Source organism: Humulus lupulus, chromosome 1 (genome assembly GCF_963169125.1).
Source record: "Humulus lupulus chromosome 1, drHumLupu1.1, whole genome shotgun sequence".
Classification (NCBI taxonomy): Eukaryota; Viridiplantae; Streptophyta; class Magnoliopsida; order Rosales; family Cannabaceae; genus Humulus; species Humulus lupulus.
This window is the reverse complement of record NC_084793.1, coordinates 34,927,621-34,955,146: the sequence shown is the minus strand read 5'-3', so window position 1 is coordinate 34,955,146 and position 27,526 is coordinate 34,927,621. Positions and strand designations below refer to the sequence as shown.

The 27,526-nt window shown below is 44.1% G+C and overlaps 2 protein-coding genes across 6 annotated transcripts; both read left to right on the top strand.

Annotated features, from left to right (window-relative positions):
• The first annotated feature begins 22,608 nt into the window (after positions 1-22,608).
• On the top strand, positions 22,609-23,442 carry LOC133812752 (uncharacterized mitochondrial protein AtMg00810-like). The gene has a single exon (XM_062246568.1). It carries the CDS (start codon positions 22,609-22,611, stop codon positions 23,440-23,442), a length of 834 nt encoding a protein of 277 aa, XP_062102552.1.
• A 583-nt stretch (positions 23,443-24,025) lies between these two features.
• LOC133790872 (L-cysteine desulfhydrase) lies at positions 24,026-26,454 on the top strand. 5 transcript variants are annotated; one of them, XR_009874087.1, is made up of 3 exons: positions 24,026-25,444; positions 25,592-25,660; positions 25,958-26,454. XR_009874087.1 is itself a non-coding variant. In XM_062228704.1 (2 exons), the coding sequence occupies exon 1, from the start codon at positions 24,146-24,148 to the stop codon at positions 25,427-25,429; it is 1,284 nt and encodes a 427-aa protein (XP_062084688.1). In that variant the 5' UTR covers positions 24,027-24,145; the 3' UTR covers positions 25,430-25,444; positions 25,589-26,454. The 5 variants fall into 5 exon arrangements, 1 of the variants encoding a protein (XP_062084688.1); XR_009874085.1 differs by having other exon boundaries at positions 25,869-26,454; XR_009874086.1 differs by having other exon boundaries at positions 24,027-25,444; positions 25,589-25,660.
• The last annotated feature ends 1,072 nt before the right edge of the window (positions 26,455-27,526 follow it).

The window sequence follows — 27,526 nt, the reverse complement described above, 5'->3', positions numbered from 1 at the left end:
CGCACCTGAGGTAAGGCATGGACAGTCCCCGGCGATAAAGTTTCCCGTCCATCATGACGTATCGGTGGGCCTGGTACAAAAGCTTCCTGGCCGCGGATCGCTCGTTCGGAACCTCCCCGGTGGATAGGTAGCGGATCAGCGGCCCCATCCATGAATTGGAGTGATCGACGGCATGGACGGTCGGAGTCCCTATGCTTGGGACGGGGAGATGGTTGACGGGGACCAGCCCGGCCAACTCGGCCTCTGCGTCGGTTGCCAACTTCGCTAATGTGTCCGCAAAGATGTTCTTCTCCCGAGGTATCTGGCGGATGGAATGCGCTGCGAATGCTTGGAGCATCTCCCTCGCTTGGGTTACGTACGCCGCCATTCGCTCTCCCTTGGTCTGATATTCCCCTGAAATCTGTCTGACTACCAGCTGAGAATCGCTGTATATTTCGAGGTTCGCCGCCCCTACTTCTCGGGCCAGACGCAAACCGGCCATGACGGCCTCATGCTCCGCCTCGTTGTTCGACGCTTTGAACTGGAAACAGAGAGCGTTTTGTAGCTGATGCCCCTGCGGGGATACCAGGATGATCCCGGCGCCGGCCCCGTTCTCGTTCGATGCTCCGTCCACGAAAACCTTCCACACGGGAGAAATGCAGGCCGCGGGGGCACTCTCTTCTGGGGTGATCCCGGAACATTCGACGATGAAGTCGGCCAGGGCCTGTCCCTTAATGGCCACCCGGGGCATGTAAGATATATCAAATTGGCTCAGCTCCATGGCCCATTTCAGGAGTCTCCCCGACGCCTCAGGTTTCTGCAACACCTGCCGCAGGGGTGGTGGTTAAGACCTTTATCGTGTGGGCCTGGAAATAAGGCCGAAGCTTCCGGGATGCCGTCAGCTGACAGAAAGTCAGCTTCTCGATTAGTGGGTATCTAGATTCGGCGTCTAGTAATCGCTTGCTCACGTAGTACACCGGGAGTTGAGTCCTCTCCTCTTCGCGTACCAACGCGGCGCTGATGGCGTGTTCGATTATGGCCAGGTATAAGTACAAAAGTTCTCCTTCGACCGGCTTCGCCAGGATGGGGGCCTTGGCCAAGTGCTCTTTCAGCTTCTGGAAGGCTTCCTCGCACTCAGGTGACCATTCGAACCGCTGGCTTCCCCGGAGGACGTTGAAAAAAGGGACGCACTTGTCCGTGGCCTTAGAGACAAAACGGCTTAGGGCGGCCACTCGCCCCGTCAGGCTTTGAACGTCCTTGTGCTTCCGGGGAGAGGCCATGTCGATCTGGGCCTTGATCTTCTCGGGGTTGGCTTCAATTCCTCGGAAACTCACGATAAAGCCCAGGAACTTCCCGGATGCGACGCCGAAGGTGCACTTCTTAGGGTTCAGCTTCATCCCGTACTTCCGGATAACCGCGAAGGCCTCCGCCAAATCGCTCGAATGTTCCCGCGACGTCTTGGATTTGACCAGCATATCGTCAATGTATACCTCCATGTTTCGACCCAGCTGGGCCCTAAACATTCGATTGACGAGCCTCTGGTAGGTTGCCCCGACATTCTTGAGTCCGAAAGGCATGACGACATAGCAGTAGATGCCCTTGTCAGTTTGGAAACTGGTGTGCTCCTGATCTGCCACGTGCATGGAGATCTGGTTGTAGCCTGAGTAGGCGTCCATGAAACTCAAGATCTCGTACCCGGACGTAGCATCCACCATCTGGTCTATTCGGGGGAGCGGGAAACAGTCCTTCGGACATGCTTTGTTGAGGTCCGTGAAGTCGATGCAGGTCCTCCACGTCCCGTTAGGCTTCGGTACTAAGACCGGGTTGGCCAGCCATACGGGGTACACGGCTTCGCGGATGAAGTTAATGGAGGACAGCTTCTCTACCTCCAGCTTGAGGGCCTTGGCCCTCTCCGTCCCCAAAGGTCTGCGCTTCTGGCGGACCGGGGTCACGTTTGGGTCAATACTCAGCGCGTGGCATATGATGTTACGGTCGATCCCGGTCATATCGGAGTGGGACCATGCCAGAAGATCCTGGTTTTTCTTGACTTGGGCGATAATGGCGGCCCGAATGTCTTCCGGCAGGCTTTTTCCCACTTGGATGACCCTGGCAGGGTCGGACTCGCTGATGCATACCTCTTCTATTTCGCCCATTGGCTCAAGAGTTCGTTCCTCTCCCAACCGTGGGTCTAGATCGTCTTCGTCCTGGATAGCTTGCTCGGGCTGGCGGAATGCCGGCCCGACGGGCTCATCCCGGACCATACAAACAGGACTGGCAGAGATATGGTAACACTTCCGCGCGCTTTTCTGGTCTCCGCGGACCGTCCCAATCCCTCCGCTGCTGCACGGGAACTTCATGCATAGATGGCGGATGGAGGTGATGGCCCCGAACTCGACAAGGGCGGGCCGGCCAAAGATGGCGTTGTAAGCGGTTGAGCAATCCACCACCACAAAGGTGCAGAACTTGAACGATTGCTGCAACGCGTCTCCCAGAGTAACAGGCAGCTGGACCTTTCCCATGGGGAGGAGTGCGTCTCCGTTGAAGCCGTAGATTTGGGTCGGGCACGACGCCAGATCAGCCTCCGTCAGGCCAATGGCGGCAAAGGCGGATTTGAACAACAAGTTGACGGAGCTTCCGTCATCCACCAACACTCGGGACACCATCTTGTTGGCAATTTGAGCATCTATGACCAGTGGGTCGTGGTGCGGGAAATGGACGTTATGGGCGTCGTCTTCCGTGAATGTGATGGGGAGGTTCATCAGTTTGGGGCGCTGAGCAGGGGCCTGGACGAGGGCGCAGACTTCTTGGTCATGGTCCAGCTCGCTCAGATAGCGCTTTTGATCATTCTTCGAAGGGCCCCCTAGGTGGGGTCCGCCTGAAATGGTCGACACGTGCCCGTCCACTCGAGGGGGCGCTGCCCCGGAAGGATAGGGCATCCCAGGACCGGGGGCCTGTGTGGCGACAGCCCCTTGAGGGGTTTGTGTCGGGAACCCTTGCGCGTACCCTCCCTGGGGCGGGTATGCACGGGTCGTTGCCGGCGCCACGGACTGCACGGGATTTGCTGTCATGCCCGGGACGCCTATGGGCATCCTTACCCACTGATGGAGGTGTCCCAGCTTGATGAGGTTTTCAATTTCATCTTTGAGCTGCCGACACTCGTTGGTGGTGTGGCCCACATCTTTGTGATAGGCGCACCATTTGCTGGTGTCTCTGGGGTTCCTCCCTCCCCTAAACATGGGGCTAGGTTTCCGGTAATGGACCGCTCTTTCCGTAGCCAGGTAGATGTTTTCCCGGGTATCCACCAAGTTAGTGTATTCCGAGTATTGGGGCTCATAGCCCCTCTTCCCTTTTTTGGCCGATTCTGGCCGGTTCTGGCCTTTGCCGGCCCGCTTACTCCGAGAGGGATTCACGCTTGCCTCGGTTACCCCGGTCTGCGATTGCTGGGCCACGACGGGGGCCATGCTGTTCCCCGCCGGCGCGACACCATACCCGGAGAAGGGCGTTGACTGGGCCGGGGCGTACCCCGAAACGGCAGGACCGTACACCGTAGGCGTGTAACTAATGCCGGGCGCGACTACCCCCCCCAGGACGATGGGGGGCGATGCGTAGGACTGCGCGGGGAAATGTCCCGCACCTCCCGGAATCGTCTGAGCGACTGGGTGAGGGGCCGAGGGCCACCCGAAGGCCTGGATCTGGGCCTCCTCCCAGTTGATGAATCCTTGGGCCCTCCTAATAAATTCTTCTAGGGTGGCAGCTTTACTGCGCTGCATGTCGTCCCAGAGCGGGGAACCGGCCCGGATTCCAGACTGTAGTGCCATCAGGCGCTGTCCGTCGTCGACCTTTGTCTTGGAGGCTTCTTCAGTGAAGCGCTGGATGTAGGCCCTCAATGTTTCTGCGGGCATTTGCTTAATATTGGTGAGGGCACTGATTTGCATATCCATCCTCATGGCGGCCACGAATTGCTTCCGAAAAGCCGACTGTAGCCCGGACCATGTTTGGATGGACCCCGGTTTGAGCCTTTTCCACCACTCTTCGGCGGGACCGCCCAACGTGATGGAGAAGCAGAGGCATTTACCGCTGTCGCTGACGTGAGCCACGGTCATGAGTCGGTTGTACCGGGACAGATGATCCCTAGGGTCCGTGCTTCCAGTGTAGGCGGTGAGATTTGGCATCTTGAACCCCTTGGGCAACACGGCGTCTAAGATATGTCTCGGGCACGGCTCCTTGTCCTCTTCGTCGGAGTCAGTGTCCGCGCCCTCTTGCTTGCGGACTAAGCGGTCGGTGACCTTTTTTAATGCTGCCATTTACTCCATGAGCTGCCTGGCCGCGCTGTCTTCCAGGGGGATTCTCTCGTTCCGCCTGTCGTTTATGTCGTTCCTGAGGTCTCCGTTTCGAGGAAGGATTTTTTGCTTGCGGGCCCGCTCTTTCCGGGCATTCAGTTCGTCACGTAAATCTACCCGGGAAGTGTCGTCCCCGGAGCTGAGAGCGTCACGATCCTCGCGGCGGGGTCGTTCCCGATGGTTCTTGTTGACCGAGGCACTCGGGTGCAAAGACTTTTCCCTCCCGTTCGCCCTTGGGGCGGGCCGGGGCTGATCGTCCTGCGGCCGTACCCCCTGCGGATTGATTGGGTGGCCTCGTCCTGGGACGGGGCACACCTTCTCTTTCCTAGGTAACGGTCGTGAACGTGCCCCGGCTTTACTGACGGGGGTAGTCTTTTTCCGAGTCGTCCGTCGCTCCTTGTCCGGGACTTTCGGAGCCGTGTCGGGGGGAGGCTCTGGGAAACGGATCGGGCTGGTCCCCCTGGGGCCCTCGGTTTGCGCTTGGGGAGCGGGATGTTGCGTTTCTGGGTGCGGGCCAACTGCGGGGTTGGCTGCCGGGCCCTGCGCGGCCATCAGCGCTTGCAGGGCATGGAGAGACTCTTGCACCCGGCGGTGCGCCTTCGCCTGCTCAGCCATCCTGGCTTCCTGATCCTGGATCTGCTGCCTCAGTCTAGTCACCTCCGGGTCTTGCTGATCGTCGCGAGGGACCTCGGGATCCGCGGCTTCATCATGATACTCCCCCTCGTTCTCCTCCTCATAGTACTCTTCTTCGTTTCCTACTTCCTACTCCGTCTCATCCTCGTAGTCTTGCGACTCGTCTTGGTGAGATGTCTGAGGAGGCACGTCTTCAGGCAGGTTCTGAGGGATGCGCTGAGAAGGCAGTGGGTCTTCGTTGCCCTGCTCTGGGTTGGCAGGGTCGAAGGTGGTGTTACGAGTGTTCACCATCGTAGTAAAGGCCTGACGTTGGCGCTAGCTTCCTTCAGCTCTCAATGAAAGCACCAAACTGTTATCCGAGATTTTCAGCAACTATCTTAAAGAAGGATATTTACTGATTATAATAAAGAGAATAGAGGATCGACACAAGATTTTTACGTGGTTGGGGCGTTAACTAGCCTTAGTCCACGAGTCTGTATATAAGTCTGTATTAGAGCTAGAATAAGCTTTTACAATGGAGTTGTTTAACTGTATTTGAGCAGAGTTTCTGCCTTCTCTCCCTCTCTATGGTGCATTACAACTTATATTTATAGAATGAGGGGGACATCAGGTTTGGGCCGGGCCTGACCCGGGCCCATTTGGAATATGTGTACAGGGGGCCTTCCTAGTGGAGGCCCGAGCTAAAAAGATGTATAGTACATCAAACCCAAACCAGCTCAGGCCCAATTAGTTACCCTGAGATGCAAGCATTCTCCCGACAAAACGGCACTTTGGCTCTGACCACTTCGAATCACGAGGCAGATTCAGGGGACAAGACCGGTCAGAGTACTTGGCTGCGCAGTCCTGACACGCCAGCAGACAATCCCAAGGAGACCCTTTCTGCAGGTGAAAAGTGGGGGGACAAGACCCACGCGAAATGAGGCGGCTTCAGTGTCCTGGACGCCTGGCCCATAGCCTGGGGATGAAGCGGTCCAGGTTCGTTTACCTTGGGCCCGCTGCGTTTACTTCGGGCCCGGACCATTCTGGGCCCGGGAGCGGGACGCGATGGCCGCGATGATCTGGGGCACTCCGGACAGTGCCGGGACCGTTCGAGCCGAATCATGAACCCGGAGGTACTTCCCGGACCTTTCTACATAGGCCCAGTCCGTAGTCCGCGGGTTGGGCCCAAATACCGAACCGGCCCCTCTGACCGTGGGCCGGGGCGAGGGCCCAAAACCCTGAGAGGAAGTGGGGATAACACTATTGAATTATAATACAAAATACACATTTTAGTCTCCTAACATTAATTTTTATTAACCAAATTAAAAATTATTTGTTATACTATATTGTTACTCATTAGTTTCTAAAATATATTTGAAGGCAACGTAAATATATCTTAGATAATAACACACCATAATATAACCTAAAAATAATTGAATCTTAAGATAATAAATTTTCTACAGATAAGTTTTAGAGTCAACTAAAATATAAATATATGTATGAAATAATATGGTCTAAAAATGAAGTTCCCCCCGCCGCGAACTATTACCAATCCAAATCGTGCCCCCCGGATTTTTCAACCTATTAAAAATTCCTACTGAATTCTTCGTGTTACTGAAATGTGGGACTTCTGTCCAATTTCACTAACGGAATGGTGATGTGGCAATTTGGGCGCCGATGTGGTATTGCCACGTCAATGCCTCGTTTATAATTTAAAGAATAAATATGATTTTTGCCCCTGAACTATACCAAATCGTGCCCCCCGAATTTTAAAAATTTAAAATAAAATAATTTTTTGAATATTAAAAAAAAGGAAAAATAACCATTAAAGTAAAAATCAATTGAAATTAAAAAAAAATTGATGGTGACAAAAAATTGGCTTTGCTGTTGGGCATGCATCTGAGTGAGCTTGAAGTTGGCTGGGTAGCGACATCATTGACAGGCTGGGCTCATGCAAGTTCCCCAGCGACATTCAACTTTGGTGTCGCCTATGTTTTCCTTCTACATCTCTTTATTTCACTGCCCATCTCATCTCTCTTCTCTCTCTCTCTCATTTGTTGAGTGTCCTATGGGATTTGAATGGTTCAAAAGTGTGAGAAAAAGAATAGAAAATCTGAATTTTTTGTTATGTTGTTAATATAAGATTAAAATGTGTATGAATTTGAGATATTGAAAATTTGATTTGTATATGTTGTGATAATTTTTTGTTGTTGATGTTTTGTTGTGATAAATTGACGAGTGTTGTTGAGATTGTTTGGTTAGTGCAAAAGTGAGGGAAAGTGAAAGAAAGTAAGAAAAAGTGAAAGAAAATAAAAGAAATTTTTAATATAGTTTTGTTTTTTTGTCTATTTGATTTTTTAATTTGTATGATTTAATTTAATTTAAATGGATATTTAGTTTAATATTTTTTTATCTTTTCTTTTTAATATTCAAAATATTGTTTAAATTTTAAAATTTTGAATTCGAGGGGCATGATTTGGTAGTGGTAATAGTTTCAGAGGTATAATCCTATTTATTATTTTAATTATACATGTGATAATGCCACATCAGCAAGCAAAAAGTCACATTAGCATATCGTTAGCCACATTAGACAAAAATGGATAGAAGTCCCACTTTACAACAATGTGAATAGTTCGAGGAGAATTTTTAATGGTCCAAAAAAATCTGAGAGCACGATAATGTATAGGTCATAATTCGGGGGGAAAATCACAAATAGCATTTTTTTTTAATGAAAAAGTAACCAATTAGTATCTTATCAACATCCTAACTAACCAAAAAGTCACTTTATCAACATCGTTAGGGCAACTTTAACCATGAACACACAAATGGTGTTGAACCAACACAAAATGAGATAATGTTAACACCATATTTTTTTTTTAAATTCAACCACAACACTAAAATATATATCCTACATTATTATATTCACCACAAAATACACATTATATTATTATATTATTTTAATTTATAAACTAAATAATATATATTTATATTTATTAAATATTAATATAAAACACAAAAACCAAAATAAAAAAAATTTCCACGGTAAACAGTGCCACATCAATAATGTTGTGGCATTGTTCATGTCCATTATTTTGCTGTGTCATTTGCAGTCTCATCAGACTGATATATGCTGTAGGATCAATACCAAAATGATGTTTTCCAGTCTCATTAGACTTGTTCTAACTAATCAAAAAATTACTTTTAAAAATCCAGAAAAAATGAAAATTTTGAAATTGGAAGAACATTTCCATTTCAGATTTTAAAATCTAGTATTTTTTATGAGATGTCAAAATATTTTTATAAATAAAAAGTTATATAGGTGATTTTGGTAGTTTTTTATATTAACGTGTATAAATGAAATTTTTTTTTTAATAAATTCTATCTTTACCAGTGCTACTACTGAATAGGACATACAAAATTTCTCAATTGAGCTTGAAAGTTATTTTGCAGAATAACTTAAAAAAGATAAAAAAAATAATTAAAAATTAATTTTGCAAAAATTATTAAAAGAATGATTTTTTAGGAAAAGAATTGCTGAGTGCTAGCAAGTGACGTAAAATTAGGCGTGGCAATTCGTGTAAACATGTCAGATTCATGTCGACACGATTATGGCACGATACGATTAAGGTAAACATGAACACGACACGATTATTAAACGTGTCAAAAATACGAACATGAACACGACACGATTATTAAACGAGTCAACACGACATGACACGATAATATGATTATGACACGATTAATCATAACTATAGGAAAAAAAATCATAAAACTTATGAAAATTATTCGTGTTATCGTGTCTAACACGATTATGACACGACACGATTATTAAACGGGTCAACACAATTATGACACGACGATTAAGGTAAACAATAATACGACACGATTATTAAACGTGTCAAAAACTCAAACACGAACACGACACGATTATTAAACATGTCACCCAAATCTATTTATTTTTGTGTCATGTCGTGTCGTGTCATCGTTTCGTGACCCAAATTGCCACCCTACATAAAATTATTGTTGTTGTTGAAATATTCTATAATCAATTAGTAATTTCCATAGATCATTTGTAATTGATTAAGATTGATTTGTAATCAATTAGTATTCTATTTTTAGAATTCTAAAATCCTATAAATTGTATCCCCATTTCACTAAAATAATATAAGAAAAAAAACCATTTATTCTCATGGTACCAGAGCAGGAAGAAAATCCTGGCTAGAAGAAAGAGAAAATAAACAATTACAAACCCAATTTTTTGTTTTCTCTCAGCCGATCCTTCGTCCAAACCCACCAAATACAAAATATATATATATACATATATATACCCACAATCGTTGATTCTCTATCGACGTCGCACCTCCACACCTTTACCAGATCTTCGTCAAGGCCATCATCTCTTTGATCGGATTGTCTTCTCAGTTGAAAGAGTTAAAACTCTGCCTTGCGGTTTTGTCGCACAACACCCGTCGCACTTCTCAAACTAAAGAAAAGAGAGATGCTATAGTCAATAGGTTTAATTTTCCTCTTCATCTAGACATTTGGGCTTTTGATTTATTATGTGCATTGGGCCTTTTTTTATTACATATTTGGGCTCTATTTGTTTTAAGTGTGTCAGGTCTTATTGCTTCATTCTAGTATCTATATATATATATACTTCTGTCCGTGTATAGGTATATACATATATATATATTTAAAAAAAAAACGAGTCAACAAAGTGATTCTAAATTAGCCCCTATGTCTGTCCTTGTTCCTGAAAGTCCCTTTAATGTTGGCATTATCCTTACTGAGAAAAATTACGACGCGTGGTCTCAACTTATGGAGATGCACATTGTCGAAAGAGATAAACTCACATACATTATGGGCAAAACTGATCCTCCCACTATATCAGACAATGGCTATGAAAAATGGCAAGCTGAAAATCAAAAAGTGAAACGTTGGCTTTTAATGTCCATGTCTCCTGATATCATGAAGCGATATCTTCGTTTACCAATTGCTCATGAAATTTGGAGTAGTCTTTCCAAGACTTTCTATGATGGTAATGATGAGATGTAGGTCTATAATTTGAATTTGAAAGCTTTCTCAGGCAAGCAAGGTACCAAAACACTATCTGTTTATTATGGGGAGTTAACAGAAATATTCCAAGAACTAGGTCATCGAGATACAGTGGCTATGAAGGATCCTGATGATGTTACGGCATACCAGAAGTCCATTGAGCGAATCCAAGTTCACATATTTCTTGCAGGTCTAGATAAAAGTTTTGGCCATCTTCGACGTGAGATTCTGCGACAAACACCTCGACCTAATTTAGAAGATTGTTATGCCATGGCTCATCGTGAAGACTTACGATCCACATCCTTCAATGAAGAGAATACCAAAACTGAAGCTTCCGCAATGCTCTCTCATCGACAGCCCACCAACTCAAAGAAGTCCACTGTTGATAAAGCCTCATTGAAATGTACTCACTGCAATCAAACAGGCCATACAAAAAATCGCTGCTTTGAGTTAATTGGATATCCAGACTGGTGGGATCCAACTCGACATCAAAATGCTAGGAGACCGTCTACAACAACAATTGCTCAAACAAAAGAAGATGTTGATCCATCTACTTCATCAGCACTGACTACCACTATTGAAGATGGTAAAAATAAAATTCTACACCTATTTTGAATAATGCATGGATAATTGATTATGGTGCTACTGTTCATATGACATTTGATGTGAACCAAGTCTTTAAACTAAAATCCTCTTCTAGAAACTGTGTCTCTACTGCAAATGGTAATACCACCCTAGTCCTTGGGGAAGGGTCATGTCATCTTACTAAAACTTTACATCTTAATTCTGTGTTGGTGGTACCTTCCTTGAATTATAATCTTATCTTTGTTTCTCAAATCACTAATACCTTGTCTTGTGTGGTTATTTTTGGTCCCGACTCCTGTGTGTTTAAGGATATTCAGACTCAGCAAACGATTGGTTAAGGTATTAAGAAATGGATGTTGTACTACTTGGATCTGAAGTCACCAAATTCTGTCAAACTGCAACAGGCTCTCACAGTCAATAGTACCAAGAAAACAACTGAGATTTGGCTTTGGCATCGACGTTTAGGGCATGCCTCATTTGGATACTTAAAACGTTTGTTTCCTACTTTGTTTACTGATTTGGATATTTCTACTTTCAAATGTGATGTTTGTGAACTTGCTAAAAGCCATCGTGCTTCATTTCCTTTGATTTTAAATAAAAGTCCAATCCATTTATGATTATTCATTCTAATGTTTGGGGCCCTTCCAAAATTCCAACACTAGGAGGCTCTCATTGGTTTGTTACATTTATTGATGATTGTACTCGAATGACCTGGTTATGCCTCATGAAATCCAAATAAGAAGTTACTATATTATTTAAAAAATTCTACAATACTGTCAAAACACAATATAATGCCCAGATACAAGTACTTCGTAGTGATAACGGGGGAGAGTATAACAGTAATGAGCTTCAACAATTCTTAGACTCTCCTGGGTCTATTCATCAAACCAGTTGCCCAGATACACCACAACAGAACGGTGTTGCCGAAAGAAAAAATAGACACTTATTGGAGGTTGTTCGCGCTTCTCTCATTGAAGCACACATGCCCCCTCATTATTGGGGTGAAGCTCTCCTCTCAGCTGCCTACCTCATCAATCGAGTTCCTTCGAGGTCTCTCAACTTTAAAACACCATTTCAAGCTCTCACTGATGCAGTTGTAGCTCCCACAGTCCCCAACCTACCACCTCATGTCTTTGGTTGCGTTGCATATGTTCACCTTTCCAAAAATCAGCGGAGTAAGTTAATGCCTCGTGCCTTGAAATGTGTTTTTGTTGGATATGCAGTGCATCATAAAGGGTATCGATGTTACCACCCCCTACTCGGCACATGTTTATCACTATGGATGTTGTTTTCCATGAAACCACCATGTATTACTCTGAGTCTGAATTTCAGGGGGAGTATCTTGAAGAAATTCAAACTTTTGAATACAATCTTATGACAAATTCAGAAGAGGTAAGACTTGACATGGCAAAAATATCTGATGAAAGTGTATGAGAATTGGATAAGTGGTCAAAACTTGGATGTATGTGGTGACACCCTGCACGAAAACATTGAACTGAATGAATTGGATTCTAGTGGTCAAAGCTTGGATATAAGTGGTAATCCAGATCAACAAACAACTTCAGACGTTGAGTTGCAGTTTCTCCCGATTAATATACCAAACCAATCGTTAGTTGAGGATATTCCTGAGTCATCTAAAAGACAATTACCATACCGTCTCACAAGAGGTATTCCAAAACCAACATATGAACCTGAATTGTCTAGTAAAGTAAGATATCCCATGAACCATTATGTGTCTACACATCAATTTTCAAAAACAAACCAGTCATTTGTAAATCAATTATCTACTGTATCTATTCCTAATAGTGTGCAGGAAGTTTAAACTGATCCAAAGTGAAAAGCTGCAATTAATGAAGATGTAATGCCCCGGATTCCCTATTATGGTTAATGGCTGGATTAGTAGGCCGGGAGGGCCATAACTGTTTAATTATGCCATTAAGTGTGTTATTGCATGTTTATGAGAATTATATTATAATATGATGTTAAATGCATGCATGTGAGTCCACATTTGTTTACAGGGGTATTATGGTAATTTGGCCCGTTGAGGGTATAATTTAATATTTGTTGTATGTTAATGATATATTATGAGACCACATTATAATGTGGATTGGTTCGAGAATTCCGACATGAGACGATCTTTAAACATGATTTATCGGTTTGGTCATAACAGGTTTGAGCTCGGGGCTCGGGGTGAGTCTCGGGGTGAATTTAAAGGTTATAGCATTACCGGGGATTTTAGGGTAACGGGTTATGAAATATTGGTGTTTGAGGATTTTGAGATTAGCGGGAAATGGGAAGCGTTAATTATAATTAACGGGTTAAGCTAGAAGTACCAATTTTACCCCTAGAGTAGTTTGAAAGGCTTTAGATGACACAAGGGCATTTTGGTCATTTTATGGGGTGGATATATATAAACTTAAGAGGCTGAAGCTGTAGACAAAACAGAGTAAAAACAGGGGTTAGCTTCCTTTCTCTTCCCGTACAAATTCCTCCATTTCCTTCTTTGATGTTTTGAGCTCTAGTTGTGGATTCAAGTTAAAGGAACTTAGGGCTGGGTTGGAGACTTGGTTCTGCTTGTGTGGGAGGTTCAAAACGGGTTCTAAGGTAAGCTTTGACCATTGAATTCAAGTTAAGCTCTGTTTTCGTTTTGGTTTTTAACTTATGGATTTTGATGTGGGGAGTGAGGATTAAAGGGAGTTCTTGGTGTTAGTTGATTGGGTTTTGGTGAGGAGGTGTTATAGGTAAGTTTTGGGGGTTCAATTACATGTTTGGAGGAGGTTTCTATGATGATTTGAAGGTCTGGTTTGAGAGGGAAAACGCAGGGATTGAAAACTGGTTCGTGTTGGGCATTCTTGTTTTTCTGGGCTGGGTGCCGCGGCACAGCCTTTGTGTGCCGCGGCCCAGGTGTCTCTGGCAGATGGAGGCTTGGGGCGTGCCGCGGCACGGCTTTTGGGGGCCGCGGCCCAAGAGGCCAGATTTGCTAGAAAATGGTTTTTAGCTTAGGGATCCAAACCATAGGCCTCGGGGTTGGACCTAGTACCCGGTTGGGTAGTTTTTGAGGTCTCAGGGGCTGGGATTTGGTTTGGGAAACCCCGGTTATCACTTTTTATTGATGAATCCTATATTTTGGTTATGACCAGGTGACCGTCGAGGAATTTAAAGGTTGATCGTTCTCAGGGGTCATTCATATAATTATTCTCACTCGAACCAGAGGTAAGAAAACGGTGTTTGAATACAGTTGCACCCTGTATAGGTATATGACATGCGTAGTTTGATACTTGAGGCATGTTAGTTGATATATGTGGACATGGATTGCATATTAAATGCTATTGAACGCTGATTACCTGCTTGAGACACTGACTAGTCAGGGACCGACTCTAAAGTCGAGAGTCATGCATTGAATGGCTCTATAGCGTTAATGCCAGACCGACCCTAGGGTCGAGAAACTTATGAGCGCTTGCCTGGCTTACAACCAGATGAATATAGCCAAGGTATGAGACCCCGGTGACTGTCTGTCACATGGCTAAGGGACGTTGTCCATAGCTTCGACTCCAGAGTCGTGAGGAAGGTTATGTTGGTGACTAATCACCATGCACCTGTCCTAAACGAACTTATAGACGAATCACTAATCAGTTAAGCCCTGGTGACCCTATCGTCACATGGCTAGAGGGAGCGATGCTCATTACTGTGACTTTTAGCTATTGTCACCTATTTGTTGGACTGATAGTCCTGAGTGGTTATTATGATCGTTGTTGATATTATATCATGTTTTGTTATGTTTTCTTGCTGGGCCTTGGCTCATGGGTGCTACGTGGTGCAGGTAAAGGAAAGGAAAAGCTTGGCCAACCCTGAGTGGAGAGCTTGGGTGACGTGATGTACATACAGGGCCGCTTGACCGCCACGGTCAAGGAGTTCTCAGAGGGACTAGGGGTTTACCCTATTTTTGCCGCTTAGGCCGGCGGGGATTGTATATATGGAACTGTAGCAACTCTTTTGTAACATGAACTGCTTGTAAACATTTTAAAAGGCTCATGAGCAGTTTATTTACTTAATGAAAAGTGCCCTTTCCTTTTTACTGGTTTTACACCTTAACCTGTTAATGACACCTAGATCACGTTTTTAACCAAAGGACTCGGGTAGCGGGTCAAATTTCCGGTTCACCGATCACCGTAACGGTTCTGGGGTAGCCAGGGAGTTACAACTTGGTATCAGAGCAATGCCAAGGTTAGGGTTCCTGTAGACTGGCTGGTTATGTACACACATCACCGAAGACAAGCTCGACTCACGGTTTGGTAGCTATTTATGTGGTTACATGTATAATTGTGTAAATGGGATATATATGCTTTACATGTGTGCATGAGATATTATGTTGAGCCTGTGCCCTGAAATATCATATCTTCAACAAATGTGTACTGATTAGTACTGAGATTGCTGGTACCTACTTATTAGTATGGTTGCTTATGAGTTATTATGTGATACATGCTGAGTGCTGAATGCCATGAACATGTATCTGATTGTGAATATTGAATGACTGTGGAACGTGGTAATTGTCTGTTGTTCTTGGACCGTAAGGCGGCAAGAGGTTTAGTTATTACTACCTGACTGGCCGTATTGATTATTGTTTCAGTAAGGTATTAGTGACAGAATGAACCCAGAACAGACAGGCACCTCAGCTGGCCAGAATGGTCAGGGTCAGAATAATGACAGTAGTCAGGGTCAAGTGAATGACCAATCTCAGGTTCCACAGCCAGCACCTGCAAACTGGCAGCAGTTGTTTAATGATTTGCAGGCTATAGTGTTGAAACAAGGGGAGGAGCTTCGTCTCCTAAGACAACAGCAAGTGCCTGTGGTGGCCAGTGTTGCAGAGGCACCTTCTGCGTCGGTGCCAGTTGTTGGGCCACTGCCTGGGGTTGAAAACAGACTGGAACCTCTTTATGAGCGGTTCAGGAAACAGCAACCTCCTGTGTTTGAAGGCAGTGCTGATCCCATCAAAGCTGAGCAATGGATGAGTATGCTTACCACTATGCTTGACTTTATGAGGGTAGTTGGTAATGAGAGGGTGGCCTGTGCTGCCTATATGTTTCGGGAAGATGCCCGGATTTGGTGGGAAGTGGTTGGCCAGACCAAGGATGTTAATCTCCTGAGCTGGGAGGAATTTCAGACCTTGTTCAATGAAAAGTACTACAATGACGCCATTAGAGCGGCGAAGGCTGATGAATTTATGAGGCTACTTCAGGGGAACTTATCAGTGACCGAGTATGCCTTAAGGTTTGACCGTTTGGCAAAGTTTGCCAAGGAATTGGTACCCACTGATGGGACCAGGAGAGAGTGTTTCCTACAGGGGCTACAGCCTAGGTTAGCCCGAGATGTGCGCATCACCACTGTGGCAGGAGTCACTACTTATGCACAGGCGGTGGAGAAGGCACTTACAGCTGAAACTGCAGAGATTAAGATCTGGCGTGAAAGTGCAGCCAGAAGGGATTTCAGGAGGCCAGGTCCTCCATTTGTGGGTTCTGGTAGGGGAGTTAGCCCCAGTGATCAGAAGAGGAAGGTTCCTGACACCTTCCCAGTTCCAGGTCCTGACAGGAGACCTCGTGGTGTTACAATAGGTCGTCCTGGGGGCAGTGAAGCCTAGAAATCCTATCCCGAGTGTCCTAGATGCAAGAGGCATCACTTGGGAGAGTGTAAAGCAAGGGCCTGCTTCTCTTGTGGAGCAGTGGGTCATCTGAAAAAGGATTGCCCTAAGGCAAGAAAGGAAGAACCCAGGAAGGCAGACAGCTCGGCCCCAGCGCGAGTGTTTGCATTGACTCAGGCAGAAGCTGAGGCTTCCCCCTCAGTTGTTACAGGTCAGCTTCTTAGTGCAGGAACTGCTTATAATGTATTGATTGATTCTGGTGCTACACATTCCTTTGTTGCTAGTAGTGTTATTGATAGATTGTGTAGACCTTGTGATTTCTATGCTGTGGGGTTTGGTACTTTGTTACTCACTGGGGAGCTGGTGGTGTCCAGAAGGTGGGTCAGATCTTTGCCAGTGATAGTAGAGGGCAGAGAGTTGTCAGTGGATCTTATAGAGTTGGTTATGACTGACTTCGATATGATACTGGGTATGGATTGGTTGGCCAAGTATGGGGCAACCATCGACTGCAGAAGGAAGATGGTCACCTTTGAGCCTGAGGGTGAAGATCCTTTTGTACTTGTTGGTACTATGCATGGACCCCGTATTCCTATGATTTCTGCATTGAGGGCTAGGGATTTATTGCAAGGGGGTTGCATTGGATTCTTAGCCAGTGTGGTTGATGCCACCAAGGTCGTACCAGTGAGACCAGAGGATACTAGACTTGTGTGTGAGTTTTTGGATGTGTTTCCAGAGGATTTGCCAGGGTTGCCACCACACAGAGAGATTGAGTTCGTTATAGAACTGGCCCCAGGGACGGAGCCAGTGTCTAGAGCACCATACAGAATGGCCCCAGCTGAGTTGAAAGAATTAAAGGTACAGCTGCAAGAGCTGTTGGATTTGGGTTTTATCAGACCTAGCTTTTCACCTTGGGGAGCGCCAGTTTTGTTTGTAAAGAAGAAAGATGGTTCTTTGAGGATGTGTATAGATTACAGAGAACTGAACAAGCTGACAATTAAGAACCGGTATCCTTTGCCAAGGATCGATGATCTGTTTGATCAGTTGCAGGGTAAGACGGTATTCTCTAAGATTGACCTTCGTTCTAGTTATCATCAGTTGAGGGTTAAGGAGGGAGACATACCGAAGACCGCTTTTCGCACTATGTATGGGCATTATGAGTTTCTAGTTATGTCATTTGGATTGACTAATGCCCCTGCCGCTTTCATGGATATGATGAACAGAGTGTTCAAGGATTATCTGGACCAGTTTGTGATTGTCTTTATTGATGATATTCTGGTGTACTCTCAGACTGAGTCAGAGCATGAGCATCATCTGAGGTTGGTTCTGCAGAGGTTGAGGGAACATAGATTGTTTGCAAAGTTCAAGAAATGTGAATTCTGGTTGTCTCAGGTGTCCTTCCTTGGGCACATTGTCAGTAAGGAGGGGATTAAAGTGGATCCATCAAAGATTGAAACGGTCAGAGACTGGCCAAGGCCAAAGAATGCTTCTGAGATTAGGAGTTTCCTTGGATTGGCAGGGTATTACAGACGTTTTGTGGAAGGGTTCTCAAAGATTACTACTTCGTTGACTGAGTTGACACGCAAGGGTCAGAAGTTTGTGTGGTCAGACAAATGTGAGAACAGCTTCCAGGAGTTGAAACAGAGATTGATTACAGCTCCAGTGCTGAGTCTTCCTATAGACCAGGAGAAGTTTGTGATATACTGCGATGCTTCTCATCAGGGTTTGGGCTGTGTTTTGATGCAGTCAGAGAGAGTTATAGCTTATGCTTCTCGTCAGCTGAAGGAGTATGAGAAGAGGTATCCTACTCATGACTTAGAGCTGGCAGCGGTGGTTTTTGCTTTAAAGATATGGAGGCACTATCTCTATGGAGAGAAATGTGAGATTTATATAGACCACAAGAGCCTGAAGTACTTCTTCACCCAGAAGGACTTGAACATGAGGCAAAGGCGTTGGCTGGAATTAGTGAAAGATTATGATTGTGAGATTTTGTATCACCCAGGGAAAGCCAACGTGGTAGCTGATGCTTTAAGCCGGAAGGGTCCGGGATAGATTCATGGTATTAGGCTGATAGCCAGAGAGTTAGCTGATGATATGACCAGAGCTGGTATAGAGTTGCTGGTGGGCCAGTTGGCCAATGTTACGCTACAGTCTACGCTGCTAGAGAGGATTAAAGAGGGTCAGTTGAGTGATCCACAGCTGATCAAGATTAGAGAGGATGTCTTAGCTGGAGCATCCAAGGATTATACACTGTCTGACTTGGGGTTATTGAGATACAAGGGGCGGATATGTGTTCCGTTAGACACTGGGTTGAGGCGGGAGATTCTGGATGAATCTCATACTACACCTTACTCTTTGCATCCAGGCACCACGAAGATGTACCAGGATGTAAGATCATTGTACTGGTGGCCAGGGATGAAGAGAGATGTAGTGGAATATGTGGCTAAGTGCTTGACATGTCAGCAGGTCAAGGCTGAGCATCAGAGGCCGGCAGGGTTACTGCAGCCTCTGGATATCCCAGAGTGGAAGTGGGAAGACATCACAATGGACTTTGTGGTGGGCTTGCCCAGGACAGTTGGTCAGCACGATTCCATTTGGGTGATAGTGGATCGTTATACCAAGTCAGCTCACTTTCTACCAGTGAGGACTACTTATACTGTTGACCAGTATGCAGATCTCTATGTGAGAGAGATCATGCGCCTTCATGGAGCTCCTAGGTCGATCGTGTCAGATCGGGACCCTACGTTCACTTCCAAGTTTTGGAAGAGTTTACAGACAGCCATGGGTACACGACTGAAGTTCAGTACAGCTTATCATCCTCAGACAGATGGGCAATCTGAGAGGACGATCCAGATACTGGAAGACATGCTGCGGGCATGTGTGCTGGACTTCGGTGGATCATGGAGTAAGTATCTGCCTTTGATAGAATTCTCCTATAATAACAGTTACCAGTCTACCATTGGTGTTGCACCTTATGAGATGCTATATGGTAGGAAGTGTAGATCACCCATTCATTGGGATGAGACAGGTGAAAGGAGATACTTAGGTCCTGAGGCGGTTCAGAGGACCAGTGAGGCTATTGACAAGATTAGAGCTCGGATGCTTACTTCTCAGAGTAGACAGAAGAGCTATGCAGATCCCAAACGCAGGAACGTGGAGTTCCAGGTAGGAGACTATGTCTTCCTTAGGGTCTCGCCATGGAAAGGGGTGAAAAGGTTTGGGAAGAAAGGCAAGCTGAGTCCCAGGTTTGTAGGTCCATTTGAGATCCTGGAGAGGATTGGTCAAGTGGCTTACAGGCTAGCTTTGCCTCCGGCGTTGTCGGCCGTGCATAATGTGTTTCATGTATCTGCTCTTCGGAGGTATGTATCTGATGAGAGACATGTCTTGAGTTATGAAGATCTGGAGCTTGAACCAGATCTCTCCTTTGAGGAGCAGCCTGTTCAGATACTTGATCAGAAGGATAAAGTCCTCAGGAATAAGACGATACCTTTGGTTAAGGTATTGTGGAGGAACAACGAGGTCGAGGAGGCGACCTGGGAGCTGGAGTCTGATATGCGGAGTCAGTATCCCGAGCTGTTCAGGTAAATTTCGAGGACGAAATTTCTGTAAGGAGGGGATAGTTGTAATGCCCCAGATTCCCTATTATGGTTAGTGGCTGGATTAGTAGGTCGGGAGGGCCATAACTGTTTAATTATGCCATTAAGTGTGTTATTGCATGTTTATGAGAATTATATTATAATATGATGTTAAATGCATGCATGTGAGTCCACATTTGTTTACAGGGGTATTATGGTAATTTGGCCCGTTGAGGGTATAATTTAATATTTGTTGTATGTTAATGATATATTATGAGACCACATTATAATGTGGATTGGTTCGAGAATTCCGACATGAGACGATCTTTAAACATGATTTATCGGTTTGGTCATAACAGGTTTGAGCTCGGGGCTCGGGGTGAGTCTCGGGGTGAATTTAAAGGTTATAGCATTACCGGGGATTTTAGGGTAACGGGTTATGAAATATTGGTGTTTGAGGATTTTGAGATTAGCGGGAAATGGGAAGCGTTAATTATAATTAACGGGTTAAGCTAGAAGTACCAATTTTACCCCTAGAGTAGTTTGAAAGGCTTTAGATGACACAAGGGCATTTTGGTCATTTTATGGGGTGGATATATATAAACTTAAGAGGCTGAAGCTGTAGACAAAACAGAGTAAAAACAGGGGTTAGCTTCCTTTCTCTTCCCGTACAAATTCCTCCATTTCCTTCTTTGATGTTTTGAGCTCTAGTTGTGGATTCAAGTTAAAGGAACTTAGGGCTGGGTTGGAGACTTGGTTCTGCTTGTGTGGGAGGTTCAAAACGGGTTCTAAGGTAAGCTTTGACCATTGAATTCAAGTTAAGCTCTGTTTTCGTTTTGGTTTTTAACTTATGGATTTTGATGTGGGGAGTGAGGATTAAAGGGAGTTCTTGGTGTTAGTTGATTGGGTTTTGGTGAGGAGGTGTTATAGGTAAGTTTTGGGGGTTCAATTACATGTTTGGAGGAGGTTTCTATGATGATTTGAAGGTCTGGTTTGAGAGGGAAAACGCAGGGATTGAAAACTGGTTCGTGTTGGGCATTCTTGTTTTTCTGGGCTGGGTGCCGCGGCACAGCCTTTGTGTGCCGCGGCCCAGGTGTCTCTGGCAGATGGAGGCTTGGGGCGTGCCGCGGCACGGCTTTTGGGGGCCGCGGCCCAAGAGGCCAGATTTGCTAGAAAATGGTTTTTAGCTTAGGGATCCAAACCATAGGCCTCGGGGTTGGACCTAGTACCCGGTTGGGTAGTTTTTGAGGTCTCAGGGGCTGGGATTTGGTTTGGGAAACCCCGGTTATCACTTTTTATTGATGAATCCTATATTTTGGTTATGACCAGGTGACCGTCGAGGAATTTAAAGGTTGATCGTTCTCAGGGGTCGTTCATATAATTATTCTCACTCGAACCAGAGGTAAGAAAACGGTGTTTGAATACAGTTGCACCCTGTATAGGTATATGACATGCGTGGTTTGATACTTGAGGCATGTTAGTTGATATATGTGGACATGGATTGCATATTAAATGCTATTGAACGCTGATTACCTGCTTGAGACACTGACTAGTCAGGGACCGACTCTAAAGTCGAGAGTCATGCATTGAATGGCTCTATAGCGTTAATGCCAGACCGACCCTAGGGTCGAGAAACTTATGAGCGCTTGCCTGGCTTACAACCAGATGAATATAGCCAAGGTATGAGACCCCGGTGACTGTCTGTCACATGGCTAAGGGACGTTGTCCATAGCTTCGACTCCAGAGTCGTGAGGAAGGTTATGTTGGTGACTAATCACCATGCACCTGTCCTAAACGAACTTATAGACGAATCACTAATCAGTTAAGCCCTGGTGACCCTATCGTCACATGGCTAGAGGGAGCGATGCTCATTACTGTGACTTTTAGCTATTGTCACCTATTTGTTGGACTGATAGTCCTGAGTGGTTATTATGATCGTTGTTGATATTATATCATGTTTTGTTATGTTTTCTTGCTGGGCCTTGGCTCATGGGTGCTACGTGGTGCAGGTAAAGGAAAGGAAAAGCTTGGCCAACCCTGAGTGGAGAGCTTGGGTGACGTGATGTACATACAGGGCCGCTTGACCGCCACGGTCAAGGAATTCTCAGAGGGACTAGGGGTTTACCCTATTTTTGCCGCTTAGGCCGGCGGGGATTGTATATATGGAACTGTAGCAACTCTTTTGTAACATGAACTGCTTGTAAACATTTTAAAAGGCTCATGAGCAGTTTATTTACTTAATGAAAAGTGCCCTTTCCTTTTTACTGGTTTTACACCTTAACCTGTTAATGACACCTAGATCACGTTTTTAACCAAAGGACTCGGGTAGCGGGTCAAATTTCCGGTTCACCGATCACCGTAACGGTTCTGGGGTAGCCAGGGCATTACAGAAGAGATGGCCTCATTACAGAAGAACCAGACATGGGAGCTTGTGGACCTTCCTACAGAAAAGAAAACTGTTGGGTGTCAATGGATATTTTCTGTGAAACACAAAGTTGATGGTACAATTGAACGTTTTAAAGCAAGATTGGTGGCAAAAGGGTATACTCAAACTTATGGAATTGATTACACAGAGACATTTGCACTTGTGGCAAAAATGAACACAGTTCGGGTCTTATTATCTTTAGCTACTAATTTTGGATGGCCTCTACAACAGTTTGATGTAAAAAATGCTTTTTTACATGGAGAACTGACTGAAGAAGTCTACATGGATCTTCCTCCAGGATGCATGGTGTCAGAAAAGCAAAGCCAGAAGGTGTGCAAACTGAAGAAATCATTATATGGTCTGAAGTAATCTCCCAGGGCTTGGTTTGGAAGATTCACAAAGTCTATGGTAGTGTTTGGTTATCATCAATGCAATTCAGACCATACTTTGTTCTTGAAGAAGCAAAACAACAAAGTTACTGCACTTATTGTTTATGTTGATGACATGGTAGTAACAGGAAACGATCTAGTTGAAAGGAAGGCTCTACAAGAATACTTGTCCAGAGAATTTGAAATGAAAGACTTAGGTCCCTTAAAATACTTCCTGGGAATAGAAGTATCTCGATCCAAAAAAGGTATTTTCTTGTCCCAAAGAAAATATGCTTTAGATCTCTTGAAAGAGACAGGGATGTCTGCATGTCAACCAATAAATACACTGATTGAGGAAGGATTAAAATTACGAATGAAAGATGATCAAGTTCCCGTTGATAAAGAGAGATACCAAAGACTTGTTGGCAGATTGATGTACTTAGCCCATACAAGACCATATCTTACTTATGCTTTGAGCTTCGTCAGCCAATTTATGCATAATCTAGGTGAGCAGCATATGGACGCAGTCAAACAAATTTTGAGATACTTGAAGTTAGCCCCTGGGAAAGGAATTTTGTTTTCTAGAAAAACAGAGGAACAAAACATCAATGTGTATACAGATGCTGACTGGGTTGGCAATAAAAATGACATGCGATCTACTTCGGGGTATTTTACCTTTGTAGGTGGGAATCTTGTGTCTTGGAGGAGTAAGAAACAAAGTGTGGTTGCTCGATCGAGTGGTGAGGCAGAACTACGAGGAATGGCTCTTGGTGTTTGTGAAGGATTGTGGCTGAAATTACTCCTTCAGAATTTAGGTTATGCTACAACTACACCTATTCAGTTGTATTGTGATAACAAGTCTGCTTCGTGATATGGCCCATAACCCAATTCATCATGACCGAACAAAGCATGTTGAGATTGATCGGTTTTTCATCAAGAGAAATTAGAGGAAAAAAGTCTAGAGCTACCAGAAATCCGATCAGAAGATCAACTAGCAGATATTCTCACCAAAGCAGTCTCAGTTCGCATTTTTTCAAAATTTGTGGACAAGCTGGACATGATAGACATCTATGCACCAACTTGAGAGGGAGTGTTGAAATATTCTATAATCAATTAGTGATTTCCATAGATGATTTGTAATTGATTAAGATTGATTTGTAATGAATTAGTATTCTATTTTTAGAATTCTAAAATCCTATAAATTATATCCTCATTTCACTTAAATAATATAAGAGAAACACTATTTCTTTTCGGTTGTAATCCCATATTAAATTTTATATATTTGAATTTAATAAATATATAAAGTATGGCTACCAACTCTAGAACATTTTAGGTAATAAATATCAATAGCCATTTATAAATGAGTAATTATAATAGAATTAGAATATACTATAACTATACTACGAGAATACGAAAATAATATATATTAGTAGTGGAGTAGTTAGTACTTAGGACACTGCTAATACTAATCATTGACGCTAATTAAAGAATTATGCCCTAAAAAACATCCCTCCTGACAAAATCCAGAAACAAAGACCATCGTTACCATTACCATTAACAGTCTGGATAGAGATATGGATCAAGGAGAAGACCATCGCAACGGCAATGGCAATGGCAATGGCAATGGCCACCTTCATCATCACAGCAACTCCATCACCGCCTCCCAAATCCAACAACAGTTCGCCCACCATCTCCCAGGCATCGCCCGTATCAACAACGGCAGTTTCGGATGCTGCCCTCACTCCGTCTTGGCTGCCCACCAAGAATGGCACCTTCGCTTCCTCCGCAACCCCGAACGCTTCTACTCCGACGTCCTCCCCGACGCCCTCCTCCACTCCCGCTCCCTCCTCAAGTCCCTCATCAACGCCGACCACCTCCATCAGGTCTCCCTCATCGACAACGCCACCACCGCTGCCGCCATCGTTCTCCGCCACATCGCCAGCTCCCTCTCTCACAATGACACCGTCTTCATGTTCCACTGCGCCTTCCAGGCCGTCAAAAAATCCATCCAAGCCTACGTTGCCACCGCCGGCGCCTCCGTCGTCGAGATCCCACTGCCCTTTCCAGTCCGTTCCCCACAAGACATCGTTGCCCGGTTCAGGAAGGGTTTGCAGACAGGCAAAGCCAACGGCAGCAAGATTAGGTTAGCCATAATCGATCATATTACTTCCATGCCGTCTGTCCTCATTCCCGTCCGGGAATTAGTTCACATTTGCAGGGAAGAGGGTGTTGACCAGGTCTTCGTCGATGCAGCTCACGCCTTGGGTACGGTCCCCGTCGACGTGAAAGAGATTGGGGCCGATTTCTATGTCACAAACTTGCACAAATGGTTCTTTTGTCCGCCTTCCGTCGCTGTGTTTTATAGCCGGAATGACTTGCCCATTGAGACTTCTTGGATTGGGACCCGGGACTATAGCTCGCAGCTCCTTGTGCCTTCGGTTATGGAGTTTGTGAGCCGCTTCGAAGGTGGGATAGAGGGGATTATGAAGAGGAACCATGAGAGTGTTGTTCAAATGGGGCAGATGTTGGCAGAGTCATGGGGCACCATTCTTGGCTCGCCGCCTCATATGTGTGCCAGTATGATTATGGTTGGCTTGCCTTCCCAATTGGGTATTTCCAGTGAGGACGATGCGTCGAGATTGAGGTCGCATTTGCGGACCTGTTTTGGTGTAGAAGCTCCTATTCATTACCAGGCTCCAAATGATGCTGCAACTGAAGCCAGAGATAATAAAGATGGGCTAATCAGTGGTTATGCTCGGATATCTCACCAACTTTATAACACGGTTGAGGATTATCACAAGTTCAGGGACGCCATCAATCAGCTTGTTCAGGATGGAAAAGTATGCAAAATGCTTTGATGGAATGAAGAAAAGGTATGCTTTTTAGCCCTTCATTCAACTTTGGAATTGTTTGTAATTTGTCTGTGCTAAGCTAAGCAGCACAAGAAGTAGCATCTGTGTTAGTAATTTAGTTACCAATCTTATTGTTCATTGATCGTTTTATCTTTTTTTGGCCAGAAGAGAGGGGTACACATGAAGTGACTGAGCAACTCTTGAGGTGGCCCTCTAATTTGAACATGGCCTTAACTGGTAAGAGTGAGTATAATATAGATATACTACTCCTGTAGAACCAGTAGTGGAAGAAGAATTCTCTGGTTGAAAAGATTTTATTATGGCTCAAACTTGAAGACTAACTTAGAAAAGGGGAAGTGTTCTTTTAAGGTTTTGATTTCATAATCAATTGTCCTTTTGGGGCAGCATGCTAAGTTTGGTGTTCTTTTTGACATTCTTTATCCAGGATCCAAATTCTATTACTCCAGGAAAAACACTAAGGATAATCAAGAGCTCTGGCTGAAGTAGAAACTCACTCCTATCTTTTTTTTACAGGCACAACCATTTGAAAGAGTAATTGATTATAGGAAATCTCATTTGATTGATCTGATGCTGTAATGAGCAAATCATGGTCGCCCTATGCTGAAACGCGATGCGGGTTTGTTTTAAAACTAATTAACATCTCGACAAACAAGTAAAAACGAGAGCTTGCTGTCTTCTGCTGTATGAGCTTTCTTATACAATTTTTGTGAAGAAAATGAGTAGTTTATTATCATGGTCTACTAGGAACTCCTTATGGGAAAAGAATGTGTCAACAGTAGAATCGGAGAGTAGGATAGGATGGTAAGTTGATGTAATTGAAAGGCTTGATGGTCTGATAGTTGCTAGAGAAATGTTGAGTATACATTTATGTATCTATAATTTACATCCTGTAAACGTAATTGAGCAAGTGCTCCATCGCCTGCATTCTTTTAGCAGCTTAGTCACTTGGCACAAACTAAACTTCATTTTTGATACAATAGATTTGCAGTTACTACTCCCATATTCTCATATTTCTGCGTAATGTGCTTTCAAACAGTGATTATGTTGGGTTTTATGCCTTATAAAAACTATGTAAAAGTAGTATAAATCATTTAGTTTGACAACCGTGTTGTTGGCTTGTTTTGTTACATAATTATTGAAATAATACAAAAATCTATAAAATTCCGAACATATGGATAGTTACAATTATAGTGATTAGATCACACAGGATTATAGTTGTTATATGTTCAAAAGAACGAGTCCTACGGTCTAGCCCATACTTCTTGGAGATTTAGTAGTGTAATTGAGTGAGAGTATTATTCATAGATATGAAATCTATAACTTTTGCATGAGAAGTAAAAATATGATTTCATTAATTGCTTTGTTCAAAAAGTTAAATGATTGAGATCTCATTTCTGTGATTAAGTTCACGTAAATATCATTTATAAGGAACTTACTAGGAGTTAAGGATAAAATACTAATAAGGCGTAAAACGTTAATTTGCACCTAGCTCGTTAGTAAGTCATCGATAGAGGATTGATTGACTATAATGGTTATAATAATGGATAAAGTATTTGCGGTTTAGAAAATACGTTATATGAATTTAAGAGTTCAATTTCGAGTCTATAGTGAAGTCACGAGAAATTAATAAGGTAGTGAAATTATTCGTAAATTCATAAATAAATTCACAGTATCCATGGTCCCTGCAATATTATTGGAGCTTCATTTCATGGATCTATGGTCCCTGCATCACCATTGAGTAAATCATCTACAATGTAAAGTTGACTAGGTCAATTTTGAAAAATTTATCCGAGATATGAGACTTAGAGAATAAAAGAGAATCTTTAGAAAAAATTATTAATATTGATAAATTGATGTCAATATAAATAAATAATATTAAATCATGTTACAAATTATAATTAGTTAATTTGAATAATGATTTAATTAATTAATTAAAAAATAAATAAATAAAAAAGTTTTGAATTTAGGCCCAATTGAGATTTAAATTCAAAATAAAGAGATTGGGCCTAAGTCTATGTGGGAGCCCAATGCCTTTTGTAATGTCCCAAATTCCCTAATGTGGCTTATGATGGAGTTTTATGC

Bases quoted from the DNA above. Each gene is read 5' to 3' on its own strand.
- LOC133812752 (XM_062246568.1), top strand. From the start codon at position 22,609: ATGGTAGTGTTTGGTTATCATCAATGCAATTCAGACCATACTTTGTTC.
- LOC133790872 (XM_062228704.1), top strand. From the start codon at position 24,146: ATGGATCAAGGAGAAGACCATCGCAACGGCAATGGCAATGGCAATGGC.